The sequence below is a fragment of the Apostichopus japonicus genome, chromosome 22, assembly GCF_037975245.1.
Source record: "Apostichopus japonicus isolate 1M-3 chromosome 22, ASM3797524v1, whole genome shotgun sequence".
In the NCBI taxonomy this organism is placed as follows: Eukaryota; Metazoa; Echinodermata; class Holothuroidea; order Aspidochirotida; family Stichopodidae; genus Apostichopus; species Apostichopus japonicus.
This window is the reverse complement of record NC_092582.1, coordinates 14,867,737-14,894,576: the sequence shown is the minus strand read 5'-3', so window position 1 is coordinate 14,894,576 and position 26,840 is coordinate 14,867,737. Positions and strand designations below refer to the sequence as shown.

General features: G+C 39.6%; 1 protein-coding gene across 1 annotated transcript; it reads right to left on the bottom strand.

The window, feature by feature from the left end:
* Positions 1 to 713: 713 nt before the first annotated feature.
* Positions 714 to 26,840, bottom strand: LOC139964029 (uncharacterized). The gene is made up of 12 exons (XM_071965335.1): positions 26,645 to 26,840; positions 25,413 to 26,077; positions 22,554 to 23,524; positions 21,989 to 22,093; positions 20,952 to 21,053; positions 18,005 to 18,126; positions 11,338 to 11,395; positions 10,891 to 10,989; positions 9,672 to 9,774; positions 6,081 to 6,202; positions 5,510 to 5,690; positions 714 to 4,495 (listed from the first exon to the last, which is right to left on the bottom strand). Exons 2-12 carry the CDS (start codon positions 25,546 to 25,548, stop codon positions 2,214 to 2,216), a joined length of 4,281 nt encoding a protein of 1,426 aa, XP_071821436.1. The 5' UTR covers positions 25,549 to 26,077; positions 26,645 to 26,840; the 3' UTR covers positions 714 to 2,213.

Sequence of the window (26,840 nt, the reverse complement as noted above, 5' to 3'; positions counted from 1 at the left end):
AACTCTATCGGCAGTCAGAGATAAAACACTGTCGGTGGCGAATCCGTGTTACTCACTGCCAAAGATTTACATCCCTCCAATCGTCTTACCCTCTCCCTCCTTTTCAAGGTCTCCATTAAAACTTCACAAGCGGGAGAGGTAAACTCTAGCGGTGACCAGAGGCGTAGGAGACATTTCGGCCGGAGTGTAGGCATTGACTCGCAGTACTGTGGGGTCGATACGGGGCAGCTCTAGAGGGGACAGCCAAGTAAGATAAAACAATTTTTAAATATTTCTGATTCCCTTAGTCAAGTAACAATATGCATGTCACACAGTGAATATACTTTCTAATTGATCCCAGACCCATGCAGGTTCGTCCTTCCTAATTGAAAAGTAACATGGATTAAACTGAAGGAGTGTGTAATATAACTTCGTTATCACTATTAATACTCGTCTCTTAGTTTCAGACTAGGGGCCAACGTGCTCCAAGGGCATATTGGGCTGGAAAGGCTATGACCCACTGCATTCGCTTGGGAAGACCTTGGAAGTAGGAAAGTCTTTCAACACTACCTCTTGTATTTTCGTTTCAAACTAATGGGTATTCCATTTCACCCCCTCTCAATATAAGTCATCCCAATTTACCCTCCTCCCGCACATCCCACCAACTTCCATCGCTAAGCACCCCTCCCCCACACCAACTTCTTGTTGCTTCCTTCTACAAGAGCATTTCCCCGTGTTATGACATGTACACCAATTGATCGTGGATGCATTTCTGAAATATCTTTCTTTTATGACATCCCCAAAAACATCCTTAAGATTGCAAACAACATATGAAATAATAAGAATCACCTCTCATTTTACAAATTCATTTCAGAATGTATTTACAAAAAACTAAATAATCATAGCTCATCAAAATGCTGTTGGCAAACTAGAAAAGAAACTGGCGATAACAGTGATTGTGTATAGTGAGTAAATACGAGATGAAAACAGAATTCCTTTTAATAATTCTCTCTATAAATTGAAGAAAGTGAGATCCCTCCAAAGCAGGGCACGTAGCCATGCCGGGTGGGGTATGACTCTCACATTTTCATACCAAATGACATTTGATAACACACGCACCCAAAGTCCTTAACACTGGCAACATTCAAAACTTGTACTACACATATATGTGTAGTAAAATCGATAGCACCAACTGGCATCTATAAACCCACTAAGTGGAAGTGGACACCAATTCCATTTAGAACTCCCACCAGGATGGACATCCAGGGTACTTTTTTGCCCCCCCCCCCCAAATGAAACAAAGAAAAATCGATTTCTGGCTACAGGCCTGCTCCAGAGGGCAATATAGATCCCTGATTATAAGAACAGCAATCCTTTGGCGCTTTACCAGACTCATTTCAAAAAATATCTTATGGTGGTGGTGTATACCATAACTTCCTGTGTCTTCTATAAACTGAACTACTTTCTTCAATAGCAATTATAATCCACAGACTTTCAACGAAAACGACCACAATTGCCGCAGTGAAACGAGAAAACAACAATTTCAATCATTAAATTGGAATAACTGTATAGAAATGATAATAAATTCCTGACTTGAATGAATTGCTCAAAGGAATCAAAACTTTAGGATAAGGGCGCTTGGCCAATGTTTTTACTGTAAGTGTAATTATGGTGAAGACTGAATAGGGAAGTGGACACAGGGAGCTATAACGATGTAATCATACTAGAACACTGTTATCATGAATATTCTGTCTTATTATTAATTACTAACATCCCTGATGAATTTAAGAGGGTATCTAACAATGATTTGAAAATGTATACTACAGAGCAAGAACAGAGGAAGACATTAATCTAACTCCCATCTTGATAGCTTAATCTCTGTTGCTAACATGAAAAAAAAACGATTATATATTACTCATTATATTTGGAGAATTGGAGTAGTCAATTTTTAACTTTGTAAAATAAAGCTGAATAAAATATTTTTTACAAGCTTACAGTTGCAAAAATACAGACTGCAAAACAGCAGATAAAATCACTCCATGATGTGAACTATTTATTTTCTGCTTACTTTTAACAATCTATTGAAACCACCCCAACAATCTATTGAAACCACCCCCATCCCCTCCCCCATACATTCACAATCCTATCAACCATTCTAATAGAGTGAATTTCTATTATGGCTTGCCAGTTCTCTCTTCCAAATGAAACATACATTTGCCTCTTCATCAGGTATTTCATCTGCCTCTTCTAGATCTACCCCTCCATCCTTTACCCCGACCCCTTCTGTTTCCAGGTCTCTGTGGTTTCTTTCCAACCCTTCCTCTATCATCTCCCCTCGTTCTCCTCCTTACCGAACTGCTTCTGCTTCTGTCGTCTCTCTCCCTTTCCCTTAACTCCTCTCGTAGATCTCCTGGAGGAAGTCTCCCCTTCCCCACAATTTGTACATTTCTCATTCCTCCCATCTCATGTATGACTATGTCTCTGTCCTCGCTTCTCATTGCTCGACTCTCTTCTTGCTGCCTCGTCACCAACTCTTCTTCCTCCCGTCTTCTTCGCATCGCATACTCTTCCTCTTCATCCCTGTGTCGTTCAAATTCGTCTTCTTCTTCTTCACTTCTATGCCTCTCAAAATCCTCCTCATCTTGAGGTTGGTAAGACTCTTGTCTTCTATCAGTTGCCATCTCCCTTGGCTCATCTTCATCACTCCAATCCCTTTCTCTCTTCGAGGATCCCTCTTGCTCATCTGGAGTCCTGCCTCTGCTCCTTTCTCGAGTTTCATTCTGGGCGTCTGTATCTCTTTGATCTATGTCATCCACTGCTTCTGCCCAAGGATCTTCTGGCAGACCCCTGGCTCTCAATTCCTCTAAAATCTTGTCTTCATATATCTGCCTTTCACGTGACATGATTTCTTCAATCTCTCTATCTGAAAACCCTTCCCTTCTCAAATCAGTTTCTTTCCTTTCAAGTTCCCATCTTGCTTTTTCCCTCAATTCCTGAATGAGGCCATCTCTCCTCTCCCGTATCTGTTGCTGTTGTATGACTTGCTCTCTCAGGTCTCCTTCCCTCTGTGGATTGTGCAAAACCTCCCCAAGTTGTTGGGCCCTTCTTTCTGCATCCTTCACAACCGTAGCTTCAACTTCCCTCTCGAACATCTCACGACAAAGTGCTATCTCCCTCTCTGGTGCCCCACTAGCTCTCATATTCTCCTCCCTCCTCTGCCATTCAAGATAACCTTCCTCTCTGATGGACCTGTCTCTTTCTTCTTGTTCTTGCAAATTAACTTGATGTAGTCTCTCTGTTCTCAATTCCTGCTCTCTGAGCTCCCCAGCTTGCTCATTTAACCTTTTCTGCTCCGCATCCCTGACGTCACTTTCTCTGCGGACATTCTTCAACATCTCCATGTGTCTCATCTCTTGCTCCTTGAGCTGTTCCCTTTGTAATCTTTGGTACTCTGCTTCCTGGTGCTCTCTCAGCTCTGCTTCCCTCAACTCTCGTTCTCTCGTCTGCTGGTCATGTAACTCTCGCTCTTTCCTCTCCTGCTCGAGTCTCTCGTGATTGGTCATCCTCTCTCCACTCATCTGCTGCATCATCTTCGACCTTTCAAACTCTTGTTGCTCCAATAACTGCTGTTGTCTCAGCTGCTGTTCCATTAGTTCCCTCTCTCTCATCTGCTGCTCCCAGATCCTCTTCTCTAGCATCGCTCTCTCCCGCATCTGGTTCGCCTGAAAGTCGTTCTCCCGTTGCTCCTGAAGCTGGCGGGTTTTCTCCAGTTGCTCCTTGGCCTCTTGTAGTCTCTTTCTCTCCTCCTGAATTTGTTTCTCTTGTTCTAAGTGGGCTTTCTCCCTTTCCTGTTGTTCTATCTTCTCCTTCTCTTTCCTCTCTTTCTCTTCTTTCTCCCTCTTTTCCCTTTCCTTCCTCTCTTTATCCTTCCTCTCCTTTTCCGCTTTCTCCCTTTGAATCTTTTCTTTCCTATCTCGCTCTTCTTTGTCCTGCCTTTCCTTCTCCAATTTTTCCCTTTCTCTCTTCTCCTTCCTCTGCCTCTCCCTTTCCTCTCTCTCTTTCCTTTCTCTGTCCTCTCTTTCTCTTCTCTCCTTCCTTTCTCTGTCTCTCTTGGATTGTTCCTTCTCACGTTCCTCTTCACGTTGCTTGGTTAGATCTCGTTGTTCTCTATCCCAATGCCTTTGCTTTTCCCTCGTCTCCCATTCTTTGACGATCCTTGCTGTCTCTTGATTTTTTTCTAATTGCCTCACCTCTGAAGCGCTCAGCTCCCCCTCTTCTAGCTTGAAATCACCTTTTTGAATATTGTCTTCAGATTTTTCACTAACATTGGACTTTGGATGTCTGCTTGTAGATCTCGTTTCGCTTTTGATGGATGATTCTTCCTCATCACTCACATCTGAGAGGTCTTTGGTCTCATCTAAATCCAGTCCAGGTATTTTTATTCCCCCTGACTTACTTTTAGCGATGTCTTTGATTTCACGTTGAGAACTACTGCTTCTCTCAAGTGAGCCTTTCCCTGCATCGGAAAATGAAAGATTGTTAAAGCAAAGTTACAAAGGGGATATGTTCAAACGAAATGAAGACAGATATCCTGACACATTCAGGTTAAAACACAGTAAACCCTGCAGAGCTGCAATATACCACAGTAAACACTATGGCCAACCACTGCAAAGCTGCAATAAACCACAGTAAACACTATCGCCAAGTATACACCATGGCCAACCATTGCAAAGCTGCAATATACCATAGTAAACACTATGGCCAATCACTGCAAAGCTGCAATATACCACAGTAAACACTATGGCCAATCACTGCAAAGCTGCAATATACCACAATGGTCAACCACTGCAAAGCTGCAATATACCACAGTAAACACTATGGCCAACCACTGCAAAACGTATCCGATACAACAGGATTCTAAACTCAAAATAACAATTCATTTGCTTTTACCAATGTGTTTATCTACAACAGCTCGATAAATATACTTCCTGAGAGCACAGTAATTACTTTTCTTCTTGTTATAAACCATGTATGGTTTTGATCTAATTTTTTGGTTCATGAGGGAAGGAACCCACATGTGACAGAAATGGTGTTCTTCCAGAAAGGAATAACTGTACAAAATAAACAACCCATGGAGAGCACAGAGGAGGCACATGTGTTAGTCCAATTCCTTATTCAAAAACCTATTTTATTTTTCCTTATTTTTATGATAATGAAAGTTATCATGCAGAACTACTCTTATTAAAATCGACGCACAAATACCACACGTATGGAAATGAATCATCGATCAATTGATCGCATGATATAATAATATAGAGGGCAGTAAACACTGACTAAGTAAAAAAAAACTAACTACTCTCTCTACATATCACTCTGGCACACTAAAAATGGCACACTAACAGTCTATGCAGATTAAATCAAATGATTTAACTATTGAGGGTTTCTGGCCAATTTTTTTTTTTGTAATTATTTTCATAATTTATTTTATTTTAGATATTATCAACAAATGACATGCCCAACAAAACAGTACCTTGTCTGTCTCTGGAGGAGTGAGACCCTTGTCGGCTACTAGACGGAGATCGCCTCTGAGATGAGGATTTTGATGACCTCGGTGGACTGGAACCACCGTCGTTCTTCTTCACAGCTGCCGCTATTTCATTGGCGTCCAATGATAGCGATATCATGCTTCCCTTGGACGTTCTATCCCATTCCTGACAACGAGAAAATGAAAAGACAAATACAATGCATCAGTAATATATCACTATGGAAACTGCACGGCTATGAATGACTAATCTCTGTGCTAATCATATAAGTATCGAGAACTAAATGATATTTTTCTCCTGATGCAGAAATTGTGGTGACGTGCTTCCAAACCATGTTCCATCTTCATCCTGATGAAAATGAGATAAAACCACCAAAGTTTGACTCTGTTTGCCCAGATAGAAAGTCGGTCATCTCGGACAACTGGACTTGTGTAAAAAAAATTGCTCTGCACAGCAGGTGTAACCCCTTTCATAATATTATCTATGTCTGGACACATGTGCCATGCCAGAGGCAGGCCAAAGTTGTCCTTTTTGAGTTTTAAAAATCCTTTCACATACCTTGACTTTCTTGATATGACTGCTCTGTCTACAGTGCACATCCTTGGCACTGACCTCGCTGTTGTAAAACTGTGAGCAGAGTTTGCAGAAGAAGCCAGATAATGGCACAACAAAAGCAACTCCTGCGAAGGAAGAGAACAAGAGCCCAAGGGCACTGTGGTTCCTTGCTTGGGGTATATGACAATACACATAATATTATCAAGCAAGATTGGGCTGAAATAGTCCAAGTAATTGTGGTCCTACATGTTCCCATAAAGTAACCAACACTATAGCCAACACTTTTGTGATCACAAAATGTGATTGGATTTTTTATTAAAAGCCACTTTTGAGATCTAAATATGGCGTCGAAAATGTAAGAAATATAAGAGACCTACAAGCGTGTAAACAGATATGATAACAAAGGTGACCTCAGATGACATGACCTTTAAGTTTCAAAATGTTCCACCACCCCATTCACAACTTGTCCCAAAATATCAACCATGTCACACCTTGGCATTGAGATTTAATTGCATTAAATGTCAAAAAATTAACTTTGAACTTGTATGTAACTTCACACACAAAGGTCACCCGGAGGTCAACCAATTGACATTTTTGATCGGTGAGACCTAAATAGAGCATGACTGTAAAAATTCAAACATTTTTTCTTTGCCCATTTTCTCCCCCCATAATACTACTTTTTTAACATTAGCTGACCTTTTGTGACCTTGTATCACATGACCGTTAAGTTTGAAAATATTCCCCTATACCATTAGCAACTACTCCAAATATATCAACCTCGTCACACCTTGGAACTGGGAGTTATTGCATTAAATGTCTGAAAATTAACTTTGACCTCATATAACTTCGCACACGAAGGTCACACAGGGGTCAACCTATTGACATTTATGATCAGAAGGTACCTTTAACATCTGAAAATAGCATCGAAACTGTAAAAAATCCACAAAACACGAAAAGGTCACCAGAGGTCAAATTGAGGTCAAGGGTCACCCAGATGCGGGTCGACAATTGGATTTCATTGAAGCAACTCCCAACTCTAACGGACAATTTGTTCTCAAGTTATTGCAAAAATACTAGTTTTTTATCATTAATTGACCTTTGGTGACCTCGGATCACATAACTGTTAAGTTTGAAAATATTCCCCTATACCATTTGCAACTACTCCAAAAATATCAACCTTGTCACACCTTGGAACTGGGAGTTATTGCATTAAATGTCTGAAAATTAACTTTGACCTCATATAACTTCGCACACGAAGGTCACACGGGGGTCAACCTATTGACATTTATGATCAGAAGCTACCTTTAACATCTGAAAATAGCATCGAAACTGAAAAAATCCACAAAACACTAAAAAGGTCACCAGAGGTCAAATTGAGGTCAAGGGTCACCCAGATGCGGGTCGACAATTGGATTTCATTGAAGCAACTCCCAACTCTAACGGACAATTTGTTCTCAAGTTATCACAAAAATACTAGTTTTTTATCATTAATTGACCTTTGGTGACCTCGGATCACATAACCGTTAAGTTTGAAAATATTCCCCTATTCCATTTGCAACTACTCCAAAAATATCAACCTTGTCACACCTTGGAACTGGGAGTTATTGCATTAAATGTCTGAAAATTAACTTTGACCTCATATAACTTCGCACACGAAGGTCACACGGGGGTCAACCTATTGACATTTATGATCAGAAGCTACCTTTAACATCTGAAAATAGCATCGAAACTGTAAAAATCCACAAAACACTAAAAAGGTCATCAGAGGTCAAACTGAGGTCAAGGGTCACCCAGATGCGGGTCGACAATTGGATTACATTGAAGCAACTCCCAACCCTAATGGACATATTGTTCTCAAGTTATCGCAAAATACTAGTTTTTTATCATTAATTGACCTTTGGTGACCTCGGATCACATGACCGTTAAGTTTGAAAATATTCCCCTATACCATTTGCAACTTGTCTCAAAATATCAACTGTGTAACACCTTGGCACTGGGAGTTATTACACTAAATGTCTGAAAATTAACTTTGACCTCATATAACTTAACATACAAAGGTCACCTTGGGTCAACTTATTGACATTTTTGATTGATGAGACCTAAATTAGAGCATCAAACTATAAAAATTCAAACATTTTTTTCTTTGCCCATTTTCTACCCCCAAAATACTAGTTTTTTGACATTAATTGACCTTTGGTGACCTCGGATCACATGACCGTTAAGTTTGAAAATATTTCACTATACCATTTGCAACTTGTCCAAAAATATCAACCATTTCACACCTTGGAACTGGGAGTTGTTGCATTAAATGTCTGAAAATTAACTTTGACCTCGTATAACTTCGCACACGAAGGTCACACGGGTGTCAACCAATTGACATTTTTGATCGGAAGGTACCTTTGATATCCAAATCTAGCATCAAAACCAAACATTTTCTTTTTTGCTCGTTTCCTCCCAAAATAAGCACATTTTTTCTAATGTGACCTTTGACCTTTTGACCTTGGTTTCAGATGTAGTTTAATCTCCTGATTCCAAAAAACAAAACGAAAAGTCTGTACAACCATCCTAACTCCGACCGAAAAACTTTGACCCCATATAACTTCGCACATAAAGGTCACACGGGGTCAACCCATTGACATTTATGATCAGAAGGTACCTTTGACATCTGAAAATAGCATCAAAACTGTAAAAATCCCCAAAAACACGTAAAGGTCACCAGAGGTCAAATTGAGGTCAAGGGTCACCCAGATGCGGGTCGACAATTGGATAACATTGGACCAACTCCCAACCCTAACGGACATTTCGTTCTCAAGTTATCGCAAAAATACTAGTTTTTTATCATTCATTGACCTTTGGTGACCTCGGATCACATGACCGTTAAGTTGAAAATGTTCTCCTAACCAGTTCACAACTTTTCCCAAAATATCAACCTTGTCGCACATTGGCACTGGGAGTTATTGCAGTTTTAATATGTTCGGTTTTTTGACCATAACTGACCTTTGGTGACCTTTGTGGGCACCAAAAACAATAGGGCACACCTTCTCCATATGGCGGATCTATAGTCCAAGTTTGGCCTCAATCCAACCTTCCCTTATTGAGATAGAGCGTACCCAAGAAAGTGTCACAGATGCACACACAGACACACACACACACACACACACACACGCCAACCTGACTGCATAGGTTCCTTTTGCTAAAGCAAGGAACCAAAAATGAACTTTGGAGGGCCAAATTTGAAACCAACTTTTGCAGTTTGCCCTCTGCAAGTTTACAAAACCTACAGAACATAACTCATAATAAAGAATAAGTAATTTTTAAAATCTTATTTTTTACTTTCATTGGTTTACCATTATTTTCATTATTTTAAAACCAAATAGTTAGTCTAGGCCAATAACACTTTTCAGGTCACACACCTAGGTCCAGATTTTTATTTTGCATATTAAATTCAATGCTGACATTGCTAACTTAGTCTAGGCCAATTAGGCCTATAACAATTTCACAGGACAGACACATAACCCCAGATCTATCTTGCATATTTAAATTCAAGGCTGATAGTTGCTAAATTATTCTAAGTTCCTTTGGGTCATCACTCACCGACAGGTTCTTCCATATTGAGATTTTGGGACTCAGTGGCCTGGTTATACCACCGGAATTGTTGCCAACTCTCTCCAAAGCGCTCCTTTAAGAACAAAACCCTCTAAAGACGACACAGACAAATGAAAAGAAAAGAAAAGAAATGAACATGGCTAATTGTATTGAACAATGATTTATTATGCAACAGAGATTTCAGTCCAGATTCCTAGAACTGGTAAGTTTTAACAACCCATTTGCCGTTTTCATGTACAATTCATCTAAGACATGTATCTATACAAACTGGCTTGTCTGAGTTATCATTGCCTTGTTCAAAGTTATCAACAAACTTGCTTCTAGTCATCAAAATTTCCTGAAACAGCTAAAAACTACCCAATGAATACATCAAGTATGTTTAAGTTGTCATAGGACATTATGTTGGTTCAGAAAACTTGTTTCGTTCAGAATTTTAGACATTCACAAAGTAGGCGTATGTCTTTACACATGATTTACTACCGCAAAGTTTTTTACGGAACCGGGTAGTGATTACGGAACCGAATAGTGATTATGGAACCGGGTAGTGATTTCGGAACGGGGTAATAATCCCGTCCGGTGGGTTCTCGGGTCCCCTGTGTAAACACTACAAAATTCCACGTGTATAAAATATCAATTGCATTGGTATCTCCTGCATCTGGCAGGAGTAGTATTCGAAAATTAATTCAAAGAGAGGGTTATAGGGACCACAAAGTAACGTCTGCAACAAAAAATGTTTTACTATCAATGCCCCCTTCCCTGTCACACACAAACATATATGTATACACTAGGTAATAACTTATCCATTATCTCTTTGCAAAATACTATGCAAAATGGGCAGGTTGCTATACAATTAAGTGCAAAGATGTATAGCAGTTTGTGTACAGAAACCATAGTATTTTTTAAGAGACAAAGTACAGAGCCTCCAAAACTATGCAAACATTGAACACTAAGTTATTTATTCCCTGTACACACACATCCTTGGACGTCTGAGCTTTGCACATTAATCATGCAAAAAACTAAAAAACCAGAAGCAAGTTACAAAAGTTCACAAAATTGTCAGTCAGGACAATAACAGTCAGTAAAACGGTTGCTATTTTGAACTGTTGCGCTGAAAAGGAATGGCATTTTTTTCTTCTAGTTTTTGTAAGCAAATAATTTTTTTATTCAAATTTTTTAATTTTACTAATATGATAGATATTAATCTGACCTGTCTATGTTCTTCACTCTCAAAGTGTCTCTGTAAGCCATCCGCTTTAGAATAAAACCGACCACAGGAATTGCAAGGATGAATCACTCCACCTTTATTCTGTGAAAAACAAAAAATATGGTGGAAAATTAAATACTATAAAAACTACTCCACACTACAACCATCAAATTACACTCCACATGCATAGCTGCAGAATGTCTGTAGGAAAGTGTAAAGAAACAGGAAATTCTGTTGAAAATTAAGTGGTTGTGACAAGGGCCAGTTGTGAGAAGCAAAAAAGAGTGAGTCAATCCATTTGCAAACATTTAACCAACCACAGGCATTGCAGAATGAGGTGCATTTGCCTGTATGTTGTATCTTGTGGGCTTGGGGGTAGTACAATTAAGGCTAAAATGTTACTACAGATCGATTAAATTTGGTTGCTTAAAAAGAGCCTGTATTTCTTACCGTTTCTTCTTCTTCTTCAGGGATGTCTAAAGATGAACTTGTTTCCCGCATGGCAGCCCTGCAAAGAGAGATGAAAACTTGTATTGACCTTAAAATGAACAGTACAAAACAACATGAAATAGGAAATATTGCTAGGTATCCTCCACTTTCCCTCACCTTATTTTGTATCTTAGTTTTAACATTTTATTTCCTGCACCACACACTTTTTCTGTATTCAGCAGTCGATGCCTTCTTACTACAAAGCAAACCTGTCACTGTCTAAATACGATGCTTCGTTTTATTGCTGCCACGAGCTCGCAACGAAAGTCTCAGCCAGTTGAGGAACTTTGATATTCGAATTAAGTCCCTCCAGTGATTTTCAACAAAGATATGGATACCACAATAAGAGATTCTTTGACTATATTTTCAAAACTCTCTTCTTCCTCCTATTCTTCTAATGGCACATCCTCAGACATCTTATTACCATCCCGCATTCTCTGCCTCTCTGGTCTTCTTCCAGCCAAACAGCGTCTCCATCCCACCCTCCATCTGATCAAAGAGCACTCAATTGTCACCTAGCTTCAACTTTGAACTGTGTTGCTCAAACCCAATACCAGTTCACATCACTTTTGTTGGTTAATTTGTTCAATTCTGATTTGTGTTTGGAGCATGTTACCAGTAAGTTGCAATGCGGTTTTCACTGATGCCCTTGTAGCATCTTTACTATGTTGAAGACAAATTATATTGGCATCACAGATTGGTGTTGGAACTGGAGCATCTGACCTTGTAATCCAAACCTGTGGGATGAATCTTTTCATCCAGACAGTTCGATGGAGCATTCCCGATATATATTCTCTCTCTCTCTTCTCTGTCTTATGTTGATGTTGATTGATGGCCATTAAGTTCATCTAATGAAGTCATTGCATGGTTTAGTAGAAGTACACATCTTCATGCCATCCATGATGATACGTCATCATCATCTCCATCCTGCCTCTATTGGATCGAACACCAAAACAATTGTCACCTAGCTTCAACTTGAACTGTGACAAAAAAACAAATATCTGTGTTTGTAAGTTTTGTTGGTAATTTGTTCAATTTTGATCATCTTTGAAGCATGTCACCAGTATGGAGTCCTTGGTATAGTAGGAGACATCTTCACGTCATCAATGATAGTTTACTATCAGCCATCTCTAGTTATCTGATTCTTCATGATGCAAATGGTTAACTTCAACTGAGGGAGGACACTATAAAGTTGATGATGGTAGTTTCAATTAGTTTCTATTCCTTTCCTGTTGTTTTCAGTCAAAGATTTACCTCCAATAAAACTTCTCCACCTTGACAGTTGATTTGATGTTGATTGGATCAATGAAGTGGGTGCAGCTAATCTCGGATCTCAAGAAGGTGAATGCTGTCTGAATCCAAGTGGGTGGAAGCCATCTTGCATGAAATGGGTGTACACTCTGTGTGACAACAAGTGAGCAAATGCAATGTGCTAACTAAGCAAACTCTCTCTGAAGCCAAGTGGGCAAGGGTACTCTTCTATCAAATGCGTGCTCCTTCTGCCAGTATGTAGTCTAACAGTGTAAAACCAACTTTACAAAGTTAAGCAAAGTTCTGATACAAACTACGTGTACACTCTGTCTGACATCAAGTAAGTACATGCTTTCTCATTTTAAGCAGATGACATCTCTCTGAAGGCCAACAGGAACAGCACTCTGATGCCAAACGGCCATTCCCTCTACCAGACACATCAAGTGGATATGAGCTGTCTCACAGTGTAAGGTCAATTGTGTGTACGAGATCTCAAATACTAAGTAGGTTTTACACTCTGACATCAAATGGGTACATGCCATCTTATCTTTAGCAGGCAAAATCTCTCTGAAGCCAAGTGGGTGAAGCACTCTGATACCAAATGTTTTTGTTTCTGCCAGACATCAAGTGGATCTGTGCTGCATCACAGTGTGAAGCCAAGTGGGTAAAAGCTCTCTGATACTAAGTCGGTGTACACTCTCCCTGACATCAAATGGGTAATGCTGTCTCATACTTAGCAGGCAAAATCTCTCTGAAGCCAAGATATCAAGTGGGTGCAGGTACCATGACATCAATCTGTTGTTTCTTCTGCCACAAAGCTCTCTGAGACCAAATAGATGAAAGCACAGTGACACGTAGTGGATGAATAGTCGGTCTGACATCAAGTGTGCAAGTGTTGCTTCATATCAAGTGCATGGAAACCTCTTCGTAGACATGTGGTTGAAGGCACTCTGATACCAAGCTGATTCTTCTCCCTTACATCAAATGGATAAATGCTGTCTCATACTCAGCAGGTAAAATCTCTCTGAAGCCAAAATATCAAGTGGGTACCATGACATCAATCTGTTGTTTCTTCTGCCACAAGCTCTCGGAGACCAAGTGGATGAAAGCACAGTGACACATGGTGGATGAATAGATTAGTCGGTCTGACATTAAATGGGCAAGTGTTGCTTCATATCAAATGAATGAAAACCTCTGTGTAGACATGTGGGTGAAGGCACTCTGTACCAAGCTGTTTATTCTCCCTGAGATCAAGTGGATAGATGCTGTCTCATATAAAGCATGTGTGATAGCTCTCTGAAGCCAACTGAGTGCGACGATACATATTGGGGAATATTCTGTCTGACATCCGGATTGGGTAAATGCTGTCTGCCATCAATGCGTCAAACCTCTGTGAAGACAAGTGGGTGTGGCCAGGAGGCACTCTGATATGTTGTGGGCATCCAGTTGCTGACTGTTATCTAATGTCACCTGGCTGATACATTGCACTGGAAACAACAACATTATAACATATCATATCTGGCTGGATTCACCTTCATTTATAGGTCTTGATGTGATACTACTGTACCCTGATTTCCATCGCAGGAACAAACAAGGTAGTTTGTGTCTTGTTCTTCCTTGGAAGGGCTCCTCACTTGACTCCTTCTGTTATATTCAAGCAAACTTTGAATAAGTCATTGTTCCATTTATCTTGATGGACCCATTATGAAGTTAACAGTTAACTGCCCTTGTATAAAGATGCATCTCAAAATCTCTGCTAAGACTCTCTGGAGCAGGAACACTGGACAATTCCAGGCTTGGAAACAACTGTTCCCTTTTTAATCATTGGCAGAAATGGATATTTGCGTACATTGTACTTCAACATGGCGAAAGATGTTTTGAATGTCCAACAGTGGGTACCACCGGTTGTTACTATTGAAAGATTTGACTCAATACTACTGAGCTTGATACTGTCTGGTCCTTGATGTTGGCCAACATCACAAGATGCTACCCGACTCACATATGACTCATCTCTTTAACAGGTCCTCTATTCTTCTTTAGGTCACTATGATATCTTGTAGGTAACCGTCATCCGCAATAAATCAATTCATATGAGAGTCTTCTTTTAATACTTCTTAAAACTCCTGTTATCTTCTCTATACTTCTTCACTGTTTTAAATGTCTCCATCCTCTTCATTCTATCAGGATGCACCTTCCTCCTGACATGCCCAGAGCATGGTAGTGTGGTATGTGTGTACTGCAGCTGTTGTTTTTTGCCTGGATCTGTTGACAGTATCACCTCTGCATGTCTTCAATGCTGGATTTATCTTCTCCTATGTTTTACATTGGGCCGCTTCCTACAGTGATTTCACATTCATTAGCTAGTTGACCACACCTAATGTTCATCTTTTATCAAGAGCTCTGTTAATGGCCTGTTTCCTTCTTTTGGTGGACACAACTTAACAATACTACTTCACAACTTGTTATCACAGCTGATAAAACGAAATCACGTCAAATGGGCATCTTGTGACTGTAACAGACTTAATGTCCAAAGGAATGGCTTCTTTGTGTCAATGGCATAGCTCATATTTTACAGCAGTCAACAAAATTTCACCAACTCCTTCTGTCATGCAAAGTTCTATCTGCTATATTCAAAAGTGAGATACATAAGGCGAACAGAACATCTCAAGATGGCTAACATCTTCCACTCAAAGTTAGCTGCTTTCAAATGTCTGCTCACATGTACTGGTTCCCCAACTGCTTCTGTAATTTCCATACCTTTGAAATTATACAGTCTCAATGAAACAAAGGCTTGAAAACATCTAGTTACCCGTCTCAGAGAAAATGAATGACATCTCATCGGATTATGCACAGGCATTCACCAAAAATATATATAGAAACTGTCACTTTACATTCATCTGGGATGACACACGATTAATACTGCAATACTTGTAATACTCTCCTCTCCCAGCAAAATCTCACTTCTACATTTTTCAAATCTCTTCATCAACAGGAACTCCATAAATGTCATTTCAAGTCTAAGCCGTGTTCCGCTGTATCTGCAATGCCCAGGTGAGAGAAGTTGTTAAGAATTGTTTGACAGTGGTCCATCCATCAGCTTATCTTTTTTCCTTGTTTGTAATTGCTTTCAATTTTGCTGGGCCTTTTTATCTTCTGGAAACAAACATGTATATTTGGTCATTGACTCGTCACAGGCTGATGTCTCTCACTGAAAGACAGTACTCACTACATCAAACTGGCATTTTAGAAAATGAAGAAGATGCTGTTCCTGCCTGTAAGAAGTATCCATGTGGTCAAATTTTCTCTATGTCACATCTCCAGGGTTAAACTCTTGACCAAAACCATCACCTGATTTTGAAGGAACAATAAGAGTTTACTTGGTCTGTGAAGGTTCCAGGTACACGGCATGCCTGCTTCACAATCATATGGAGGTGACACCATGTAGATCTAAGTTTATATTTAACTCACATTTTCATTATACCTCCCGATGTCTTTGGTTGATATTGTTCAAGACTGTTGTGTGTCATTTCTCTTGCCAGAAATGGATGACCTCACCTATATGCAGAGATGTTTTCTACCATCCTTCTCTCTCCTGAAGAACCATGTTGACATTAGCTAGCATTTAACTTGAACCACTCCATACAGCTCTTCCTAGAATTGGGGTGCCATGATCTGATGTAATGGATGTCTTTTAACTTAAGTGTGAGATTTACCAGGAATGTTGCTACGTCTCCTTCCTCACCCACCAATCACAACATCAGGAGGCACTTGTGTCACACCTTTCCATATCGTTCACTTGGACTAAGGTGTCGCTCTCCAACAGTGAAACGTACCCATTCTCGGTAATGGATGACCTAATGTACATGCAGTGATGGCCAGTCACGTTTACTGGGATCAGTCCCCTTCCCGAGGCACCATGTTGAAATTGGCTAGCATTTAACTTGAATCACTTCATATGGCTCCTACTAACTGTGGTGTCATGCTCTCATGGTGAACAAGTGTCTTTCTTTCAGTAATGGATGACCTCATGACCATGCAGTGATGGCCAGTGCATTTTTTTCTGGGATAAGTCCCCTTCTGAGGCACTATGTTGACATTAGCTAGCATTTAACTTGAACCACTTCATAATACAGCTCCTTCTAACTGGGGTGCCATACTCTGATGGTGCCCAAGTGTCCTCTTTTCAGTAATGGATTACCTCATGTACATGCAGTGATGGCCAGTGACGTTTTCTGGGATCAGTCTTCCTCCTGAGGCACCATCTTGACATTGGCTAGCATTTAACTTGAACCACTTCATAATACAGCTCCTTCTAACTGTGGTGTCATGCTCTGATGGTGCCCAAGTGTCCTCTTTTCAGTAATGAATGACCTCATGTACATGCAGTGATGGCCAGTGACGTTTTCTGGGATCAGTCCCCCTCCTGAGGCACCATGTTGACATTATCTAGCATTGAACTTGAACCACTTCATAATACAGCTCCTTCTAACTGGATGGCCATGCTCTGATGGTGACCAAGTGTCCTCTTTTCAGTAATGGATGTCTTAAAGTAACTGTAGGGTTTGCCAGGAATGTTTGCTATGACCTTCCTCACACACCAATGACAACATCAGTGAGCACTTCTGTCACACCTTAAATATCCTTTGCTGGGACGGGTTTTGCTCTGCAACAGTGAATTGTACCCATTCTATGTAAAGGATGAACTTCTGTCAATCTTATAGTTAACCATGAATTCTTTCTAGCATCAGTCTCCTTCCTCAAGCACTGTGATGACAAGCAATAATTTAAGTCACACATCTCAATATCCTTCAGTCTTCTTCCTCTGACACCATGTTGACATTCACTGGCATTTCAGTCACACCTTTTAGTATCCATCAACTGGGGCTAGGATGCCATCCACCAGGGTGTGACATGTGTCCTCTTCCTAGCAATGAATGATCTTAAAATGTAGTGGTCTGTTATGAATGTTTTCCAGGTAGTCTCCTTCTTCATACAGCATGACGTCAGCCAGCATTTTAAGTCACGACTTTCGGTATTTCTCCCCAGGAACGTGGGCCATTATCAAAAGCCTGCTGTGTGTCCTTTACCATGGATAACCCCATGTAGATGCAGCAGGTGCTGCAAAATACTGTCCAACACATTTTTCTGTCGTACCAAAATCCACCAGGTGTCCAACAAATTCGCTCCTTCTTAACCACACTTTGCATTCCACGAACAAAACTCCACAAAAACTACCTCATTGAAATAATTTTCACTTCATGATTGCCCAAGGGCAGCAATGGCTTTAAACTCACGGATTAAAAAAATGAGTCATCCTTGTTTGAAAGACAAGGATGACAATACAAAATTAAGTATCAAACAATATAAGACAGTATACCACATTTCTGCTGAAGGCAGATCCAGCAGTTGTTGTCGCATGATCTCGCGAACTTTTGAGTTTGTCCGCAACTTGTGGACTAAGCTTCTGTGATATTTACTTGTGCAGTGGGACACATAGTTCTGGAAAATCGGTAGAAGAAGAGGGAAAGAAAATAGAAAACTGTTAAAAAGTTATGAACAACAAGGAAGAAAAACACTGCAAAAATAACCACACTTTATCTATCTGCAAGCATTTAGCTAACATTTACTGTCAGTCATCTGCTCTATTTAAGCAACTTTTATCTTAGTGATGACATAATAAGTGTCTATACCACGAAAAAAGGGAAAAGGGTACTCATACTACTCAAAAGAATTACAGACTGATGAAAATCGTTGAAGGATGACATTTCTCTCCCACTTTATTGCAAATAATCAGTTTAGATATCCAGCTTTTATCACTTTCCATGCTACTGGACGAGTTCTCGAAAAAAATCAGAAACAAATGATAACAGTACAGCACATGTTTTACTAACCCTGTACAAGTCATTACAAAACATAGTGTACACTTTCCAGATATAAATTACACACATACATTCTACAAAATGTACATACACAAAGAATAACACAACTAACTTTTTACAATAAACTGAAACCAACACTAGTCCGTTTTACAGCACTGCTGTCAAATCTTTAAGCCAACTAGATACTATTAAACAAAGGTTTCCATGTGCCTTATTATTTTGTCACCTACCTTTTTGCTTTCAAGAGAATATGAGGCATGTAATATAAATCCTAGTACTTTACAAAGTATCCGACTGTGTTTCAAAACTATATTCCTCCACTGGAAAGATTCAATTCCTGTGCAAGACTCCAAAATGGTGCAATAAGCTGGTAATTTAGAAACATATGAGTAACAACGTCAGGCTTGTCTCTTGTATGCAATGACTGCACTAGGTACATATGCTATTAGAAGTGTGATAAACAATGGCAAGTAATAATATTTTTTCTTTGAAAAGGACTTTTTTCCAAGATTTTAAGCATCTTGGGCTTCAAGCATTGTTTGATGGGTGAAGATGGGGTGAAACACTTAGTCTGAACCAAAGCTCAGTCGTGAAAGTGCAAGTCTTACATAATTGAGCTTGAACAAATGGTCTCATAATAAACATGGCAGTTGCATACTAAATATTCCAAATCAAACCAATAAAATACTGAAATATCCAAATTCAGTAAACTCATCATCAGCTGTGAAGTAGCTTAGTACCTGCACAGTAATCAATGCATAGCATAAGCTTTCTATGGCAGAACAACGGACCAGGTATAAACAGAAATCTATATCAGACCTTCAATTATGCATTTAAGTTTCATTAAAGAAAACATTGTTTTCAACCAGTTTGAAGTGTTTTTTCCTTGATAGATTATTGTATCTACTATATCTCCCCCCCCCCCCATCCCCCACTGCCCTATCTTTGAGAGTATATGTAATCAAATACAATTCAAAGAGTGTATTTGAAGCACTGACATAACCTTGTAGCATCAAAAGGAGGTCATATATTGCCAAAGCATGAAGCCTGTCACAATTTATTGCAACTGATTAACATTAATTAAATGGTACACTGGAGAATAAGAAAGTTGTTTGGTTTTCCTGGGATTTTGTTTTCTATTGTGTCTGTGGTAAATAAAGAATAAGTTTAAATCATGAGTAAACCAAGTACACAAGTTTGGAATTAGTTTTCAATCTTTCATCGCATTTCTCAATCCATTTCTATTTAAACTGATGTTTCATTTTGATATTTGCAACTACTGATCAGTTTAAATTCCATTCAGTGTATTTTGTTACAAATTAAGAATGATTCCATTTTCTATAAAAGCTTTAAAGAAGAATATGACCTATCAAAACTCTAACACCTTGGTCAAGTTTGTGATGTTCTATCGCCCCAAAGTGGAAAGTGCAGACTAAACTCGAGGCAGACAAAGAGCTAAGAATTACTCAACCTTGAAGTACATTGAAAAGACTCATCACATCTGCCTCACAACAAACAGTGTTTACATCTATTATTAAAGTATATTGGTTTAATAAAACATCAGTACTACAGAGTAAATCTCTGATCATTTCCTACATCTCATCCTCGACTTCACTCCAACCTTAATCATATATCTTGCATTCATTGATCTGATGTTGCCTCCAGGTAAAGGGTGAATGTGTCTTGCAGAGAATAGACTGTCCTCTCTGCCATCGGTAGGTTTCTTGTCCGCAATCCACCAGTATCTCGATCTGTTTAAAACGGTTACTGTGACGAGAGGAGATCGTTGTCGTGGCGGCTTCTCTTTACCTTGCTAGAAAATTCTGACTGGTTTCATTCATTCACTGGTCTTCGAGCCAACTGCTACTACCAAAGCTGCACTGCAGGCATGCCAAACGGGTGGCCCTTTACCTCCATTGTTAATACTTGAAAGAGTGATTGGATGCAGGTGTGTAACTCCACAAGACCCTTGTGGACACCAGGTGCAGTTTGCCTCAGAATGGTTCAGGACACAGTCTGTATATGATCTTGTGTTCCACCATAGTCATCCTCATCCATCTCTAATCTTGTTTTTTGAAGTGGGGAGATCTGCTTCACAAAGTATGCCATACTTCAAGTGGATCAAGGTCTATATGATGAGGACTCAGGCTGTAGTGTCATGTACACCGCTGCATTTAATCTACTGGTGACATTGTACCACACTCTGCAAAGGGAGCCTCTTCCGAATTTGGCTACACAACAAGTAAAACGAGGTGACAATACTCTGCAATCAGTTGGACACTGACACTTCCACACAAGGTAAGTCTTTCAGTATTCATTGAAAGCACTTGGTGCATAAAGAGTAAAGGTTCCAACAAAAAAAGAATTGCAGTTTAAGAAATTTTATTTGACCTACATCTAATGCTTACAAACTTTAATATCATTTCATAATTCTTTAAAACTCACCTGCCAACTTCCTGTCATCTTTCTGCAAACATAGCATTTCCAATCCAATATATTTTTACCACGAAGGGCATCTTCAATACCACCCAGTTGCAATGTTTCCATCTGAGAAGACAAGGGGAAGATCCAATGAGGTGCAAAGCACAACCATCTTAACTACAGGAGCTGGCATACTGTACTACAATACACAGATTCTTGAAGATATCTAGTAGTAAATTTCTTGCAAATTTCATCCTGCAAAATGAAAACTGTGGTTCCAAATGAGAAATGTAAAGTAAAAGCAAAATTGGGGATGAGATATTCGATGTGAATTGCAGTACCATATTAGAAATGCAGTACAAAGGTTTACCAAAAAAGAAAACACTACACCTCTGCAAAATCTAATACCCACCTGGGCAATATTTCAAATTGATCATTATCCTCCCATCACCCTTCCTCCCTCCCCCCCAAATACCGAAAGGTATTATGAACTCAGTAAGTGCAGGGTATAATTTAGTGTTCAAATTTTTTACACTGTGCAAATACACAGCCACACATTTTTGCACTCGTATAACAGTCTGATCATTTCGCAAAGCATTTTGCCATGCCTAATTATTTCCTGTAAGGGGCATCTACATACCACATTTGTAATTCATGCAAGGTATGCATGATCAGTTCTAATGTTTGCAACCAGGTTACATATGACCCGACGTAATAATACTCAACGTTACACCACATTACAAGCCCACTCAAATTGCACAATTCCTGCAAGGGACTTTATTTAACCCAGATTTGCTGATATCCATATTGTCGTACCATCCAATAAATGCTACTGTAGAGTACCAATGGCCATTACATGGTATCGATATCTTGCAACTTAGTTATTGCTAAGACACATGTGAAGGGAACAATTTAGTGTTCAACTTTTGTGGAGTGGTTTTGAAGTCCCTGATGTCTCTTATAACATCTACATTATTCCCTGATATATATGTATATATATATATATATATATATATATATATATATATATATATATTTATATATATATATATATATAGTACCTGATGGGCGGGACTGCCCTTCATTATCTTGCGAATCAACGGTAATCGTTCTGGATCGTTCTCGTAATGCTTCAGTTCATTCTCCCCGGGTAGGACGAGTGGCCTCTGAAGAAGAAGAAAAAGAAGAAGGAAACGTGGTTAAACAGCTAAACAGTATAATATTACATCACATGGTAATTACTACACTACAACAACAATTAATTCTCAGATAGCAAGTTTTAATATTTCAGAGCCCAGGAAATAATTTAGTGTTCAAGTTTTGTGTAGGAAATCCCTCCTACACCACCCCCCCCCCTCCCCAAATAACAAAACCAATTATGAACTTAGTAAGGCAGGGTATATAAGTTAGCATTCAAATTTTGTGTAGCAGTGTTGAAGTCTCTAAATTTTACACCTTAGATATAAGAAACAATGTGGTTCCATACATACAAACAAACTGAGCTACACATCTTTGTACAAGTTTGTACAATAATTTGACTGTACTGCATAGCATTTTGCGATGCAATACTGGAAATAGATCATCCATATAGTCGTCATAAAGTAGTCACTGTTGAAACTAACTTACCCTCTTCTTTATGTCTGGCAATAGCTTGGCTTCCTTGGAAGGTCTCTCATGGCCACCTGGATGTGACTTTTCGTGACTTCTTTTCGTACCACTTCCTCCATGTTCCTTTCGTGCACCCTTTCCCTCCCCAGTTAATTTTGTCGCGTCCCTGTTTGGAACAACGTCGCCTTTTGGTAGAGTTAAAGCTGCTGGATTAGATATGGTCACTTCCACGAGAGGCTTCAGGTTTGGGCGAGATGGGTTGACATAAGTGGTTTTCTTTACTGCATCGAACAGTCCCCGTGGCTGCCGGGGTTGATCGGGGGTTTTACTGTTCCCTATTAAGTTAGTACCTTTGATGGCATCACCTGACGGATGAATCGCTGCAGAGTTGTAAGGTCCATTGAATAATGGAGGTGGGTTGGGACTGCCCTGTTGCCAAGGCGGACCAAAGCTCGAAGTAACCGGGTCTTGTGCACCAGAGGGAGCATAACTAGAAGGGGGGTTGTTGAATGGGTGTGAATTCCATGCATTGTTAGCATTGGTGTCACTCCCACCAGTGGAGCTGAAATTACCTTCCTGGCTTAGAAGACCGGTTTCATTTTGCGTATAGGAACTTTCATTCCACTGCTGCTGCTGTTGCTCTTGACCATATGGAACTATGTTACCAGCATTGTTTTCATGATACGGCAAACCGAAGCTTGTGTCATCTGGCTTAACATGGAACTGATCAGTTGGGTCGTACAACGATCTTTCCTGAATTGTGGAATGCTCCGGATGCACTCTGTGTGAATCATCTCTGTGTGATGCGCCGTAGTCTGAGTGATGCTCCCTCAGGTGTGGACCTCTATCATCGAGGGTTGGGTTACCCTCAGGGGTAGTCCAACTGCTGGAATGCCTATCTTCTTTATTTCCGGTAGACTTTGGAAGATCCCACAGCGGAAGATCAAGATCCGTACTTTTGGCATGCGATCCGCTGGAGCTGCTCTGACCTGCAAAGAGTAAAAAACACACAAGGCAATAGCTATGATCTGTTTCACAGAATACTGCACACGTACAAGTTTATGAAATATCCTCTTATGGTCTAATGGTATATCTTCTAATGGTACGCAAACAATGTAAAACTTATATTGAAGAGAAAAACATTCCACACTGCTAGTTCAAAACCCAATCTTAAGATCTTGCCCTTCACTTGATATATAATTGATTGATGGATTGTAGCCTAATTTGACTGGCTGAACCTCTTGCTCAACAAGGATGTGAATCACAGAAAATGCTACATGATTTCATCTGGGTTTTATGTCCTTTCAAAACTGTAGGGAAGCCTCACATCAACACCTATGTAAATATCATCACCGCAAGTGGGCCTGTATGCATCATGCATGCATATATCTGCTTCACAACTGAATGTACACTCTGGAAATGTCTAAAAGTTCAACAGCCAAGTCCAAGGCTGAATGGATAAAATTGTTATTGTTTGCAAACCATTGATCCCAGTACAGTAACTACACGACAGAGCATTGCAATTGTGGTTTCTATATCTGAAAAGCAAGTGTGTGAAGGTACAGTATATTGCCTGCCCAAAGAAAACACAAAAATAATTTACATGCTGCTTCAAGATCTTTCTGTCGGCCTACAGTATGTTATCACCAGCAAATTATGTAAACAATCCTGACTTCAGTTTTTTTTATGTCAACAAAAATTTGTTTTCCTGCATCTTTTTCTTTTTTTTGTTTTCAAAATACCATGAATTCTCTGGTGGTGAAAAAATTTCCTTAATTGTTTCTGATCATTTCCAGAGACTAGGGTTAGCCCAGGGTATACAATATGTACATTGCAGCAATATTTAACGAGCATGCGGTACGCCCACATGCACAGTACAGTACTGCATGTATCGTTGTACTCCAGCTAGCTTGTCATAGGTACGTGCGGCCGTGAGGTAGAAAGCAAGTGCGGTCACGGCCGCAAGGGTCAGTAGTGTACGAAGTATACGATACTTTACTTTTCACAACCTTGGCATTAGTGCATATACATTTGCAGTATAGTAAAGGCTTCATAATTGACGCACCTTAAATTATTAATAGCAACGATACAGCAGGCCACCTTAACTTTTGCAGTCAAGCAGAATCACATATTTCATGAGTTTGAATCCATTTCAGCTATTTGCTGACCAAATTGTGGTATTTTTTAGCTTTTTACACCCTCCACCCAGTTTTGCAAGTCTTTTGGGCATTTGGAAATCAAATCTTACACCCTAAAAATAACCAACATTACCTCAATATGATAACACTACTCTCTGGGACCTGACCTGTCTGAGCTTAGAGACTCAGAGCATAGCACACAGCATCTAAATTCAATGGATGTAGACTAAGGCCTACACTACAGTTAGCTTATCGACCAATGTGTCAATTTAGGGGTATGAAAGAACTTGACACAGCAGACATTTTGTGGTCAAATTCTGCTCAATTGTACGGTGCATAAGCACAGAACCTTAAATATTTTGAGATCATAACATTTCTGAGGAACTACACATATAAAAAACACATACAGTTGAGTGATTTGGATTTTTCCTTGATAGACATCGTTATTCAAATCCTTAAGTGTGTCAATTCTGAGCCCACCATGCTACATAGAACATCGTCTTTACTAAGAACAAAACATTCTAACTGCAAGTTGGTGATGCGACAGGGTGTGCATACAGCTTAAGTGTAGGATTTTAGCCTAGGCCTATACTGAATCAACTAGAACGTGCTGGATGTTACACTGATAGTATCATACTAGTTAAATAATTCTAGGCCTTAATTTAAGCTACGCAGGCTAGGCCTATATGCTGCCTATCGTTAGGCCATGTGTAAACAAGGACGAGCAAAGTGCACTGACCACCGTCTCCTTTGTAGATCCCTAGAGCCTTCAATGTCGACGTAATTCTCTCTTTTGCATCATGTCCAAGTAGTCTCTCGGTTAAACCAGCTTGATGAGTACTGCTTCGCTTATATTCTGAATTTCTTCGTGACATATTTCTAAGTATTTATTTATCTATTTCTAACTGCGTGTCTCATTCAATAAAGAAATCGGCATGCAAATTATGATATTATGCTACATATGTTTATGGAAAGCCAAATGCCCAATAAATAGAACAAGCTCAGTTTTATTCGGGAAATTTGTTTTGACTTGGCAATATTTCCGAGCAAATTATCAACTTGTTTGTGCGAAAATATAAGACATACACGAGATAAAGGTTTCATTTCCTTTCCTTCCATCTCTCTGTTACCTTGCTTATGCTCCTTGTGTTTTAGTATGTTAGAAAGTGGTAAACATTTCTTTAAAAAAGATTGACGACATCGGTTACACACTGAAATACGCAAAATGTTCTCACTTCTTTGGGTGATAGCCCAAAGTAGGTGGTACGGAGTCTTCCTGAAGTTAAGATACCGGTTGTTTTCTTGGCTTTTTTCGAATTCTTTGAATTCAGGTTCCCAACAAACATATTCTTTAAGAGCCTGGTTTACAGTCTAGCTGTTGCTTGGAACAATTTTCTGGTTTTCCTGTAAAGACGTAAAACAAATCAACGTGATTAAGCTAATGGTTAAGCACTAACAACATTTTAATAATTAGGCCTAAAATAATCAGCATTTGTTTTTTTTAAAGCGACCACAAATGTGGAAGAAGCCCGCAGGGGCTCATGCATTATAACTAGTACACGTCGGGTGGCTTCTAATTCAACTTTTTAACTCAAATTTGGAATCTTTTCAATATAGAAAGTCATTTCAGAGGGAAAACCGTAGATTGCTCTTGGATGAAAACCCACCTTACTATGACCCGGTCGGGTTTCAAACCCGGAACCTCCCGGTTGCTAAGCCTCATTGCTTCAATTGCTATTGCCTTTTTCCATTCGGCTACTCTTTTAAATTAGAACAGATGTATACTTCATAAGTTTTTGATGGGGAATTCTTCACCTCGGCTTGAAATCTGTTTGAAATTTTGCCACCCTATGGTTCATTACCAATCTCCATCAAATGACATCACTGAATGCCACCGCCTTTATCCACTCGGCCCCAGCACCTTGTTATTTCGGATGTGAAAGTAAATTTGAGAAGTTTTCGTGTAATTACCTTGAACTTGTCTAACAAGTCTGTACAAAGTCACATGACACAGTCCGAATTCTTTCGCCACCGTTCTGATTGGTTATCCTCCACGATTACCATGGCTGCTGCACGCTTTCTTGTGTCCGCTGGTATATCTTAATTCCCTCGATCATGTTTTTGCTCTCTTGTAGTTTCTCATTCTGGCACAGTACATTTCGGTTTT

Coding starts and splice junctions, on each gene's coding strand:
- LOC139964029 (XM_071965335.1), bottom strand. CDS start 25,548: ATGTCACGAAGAAATTCAGAATATAAGCGAAGCAGTACTCATCAAGCT. Junction 22,094..22,553: donor TGCCAGACATAAAGAAGAGG/GTAAGTTAGTTT, acceptor CTTCTTCTTCAG/AGGCCACTCGTCCTACCCGG. Junction 11,396..18,004: donor CTGCCTTCAGCAGAAATGTG/GTATACTGTCTT, acceptor CTCTCTTTGCAG/GGCTGCCATGCGGGAAACAA.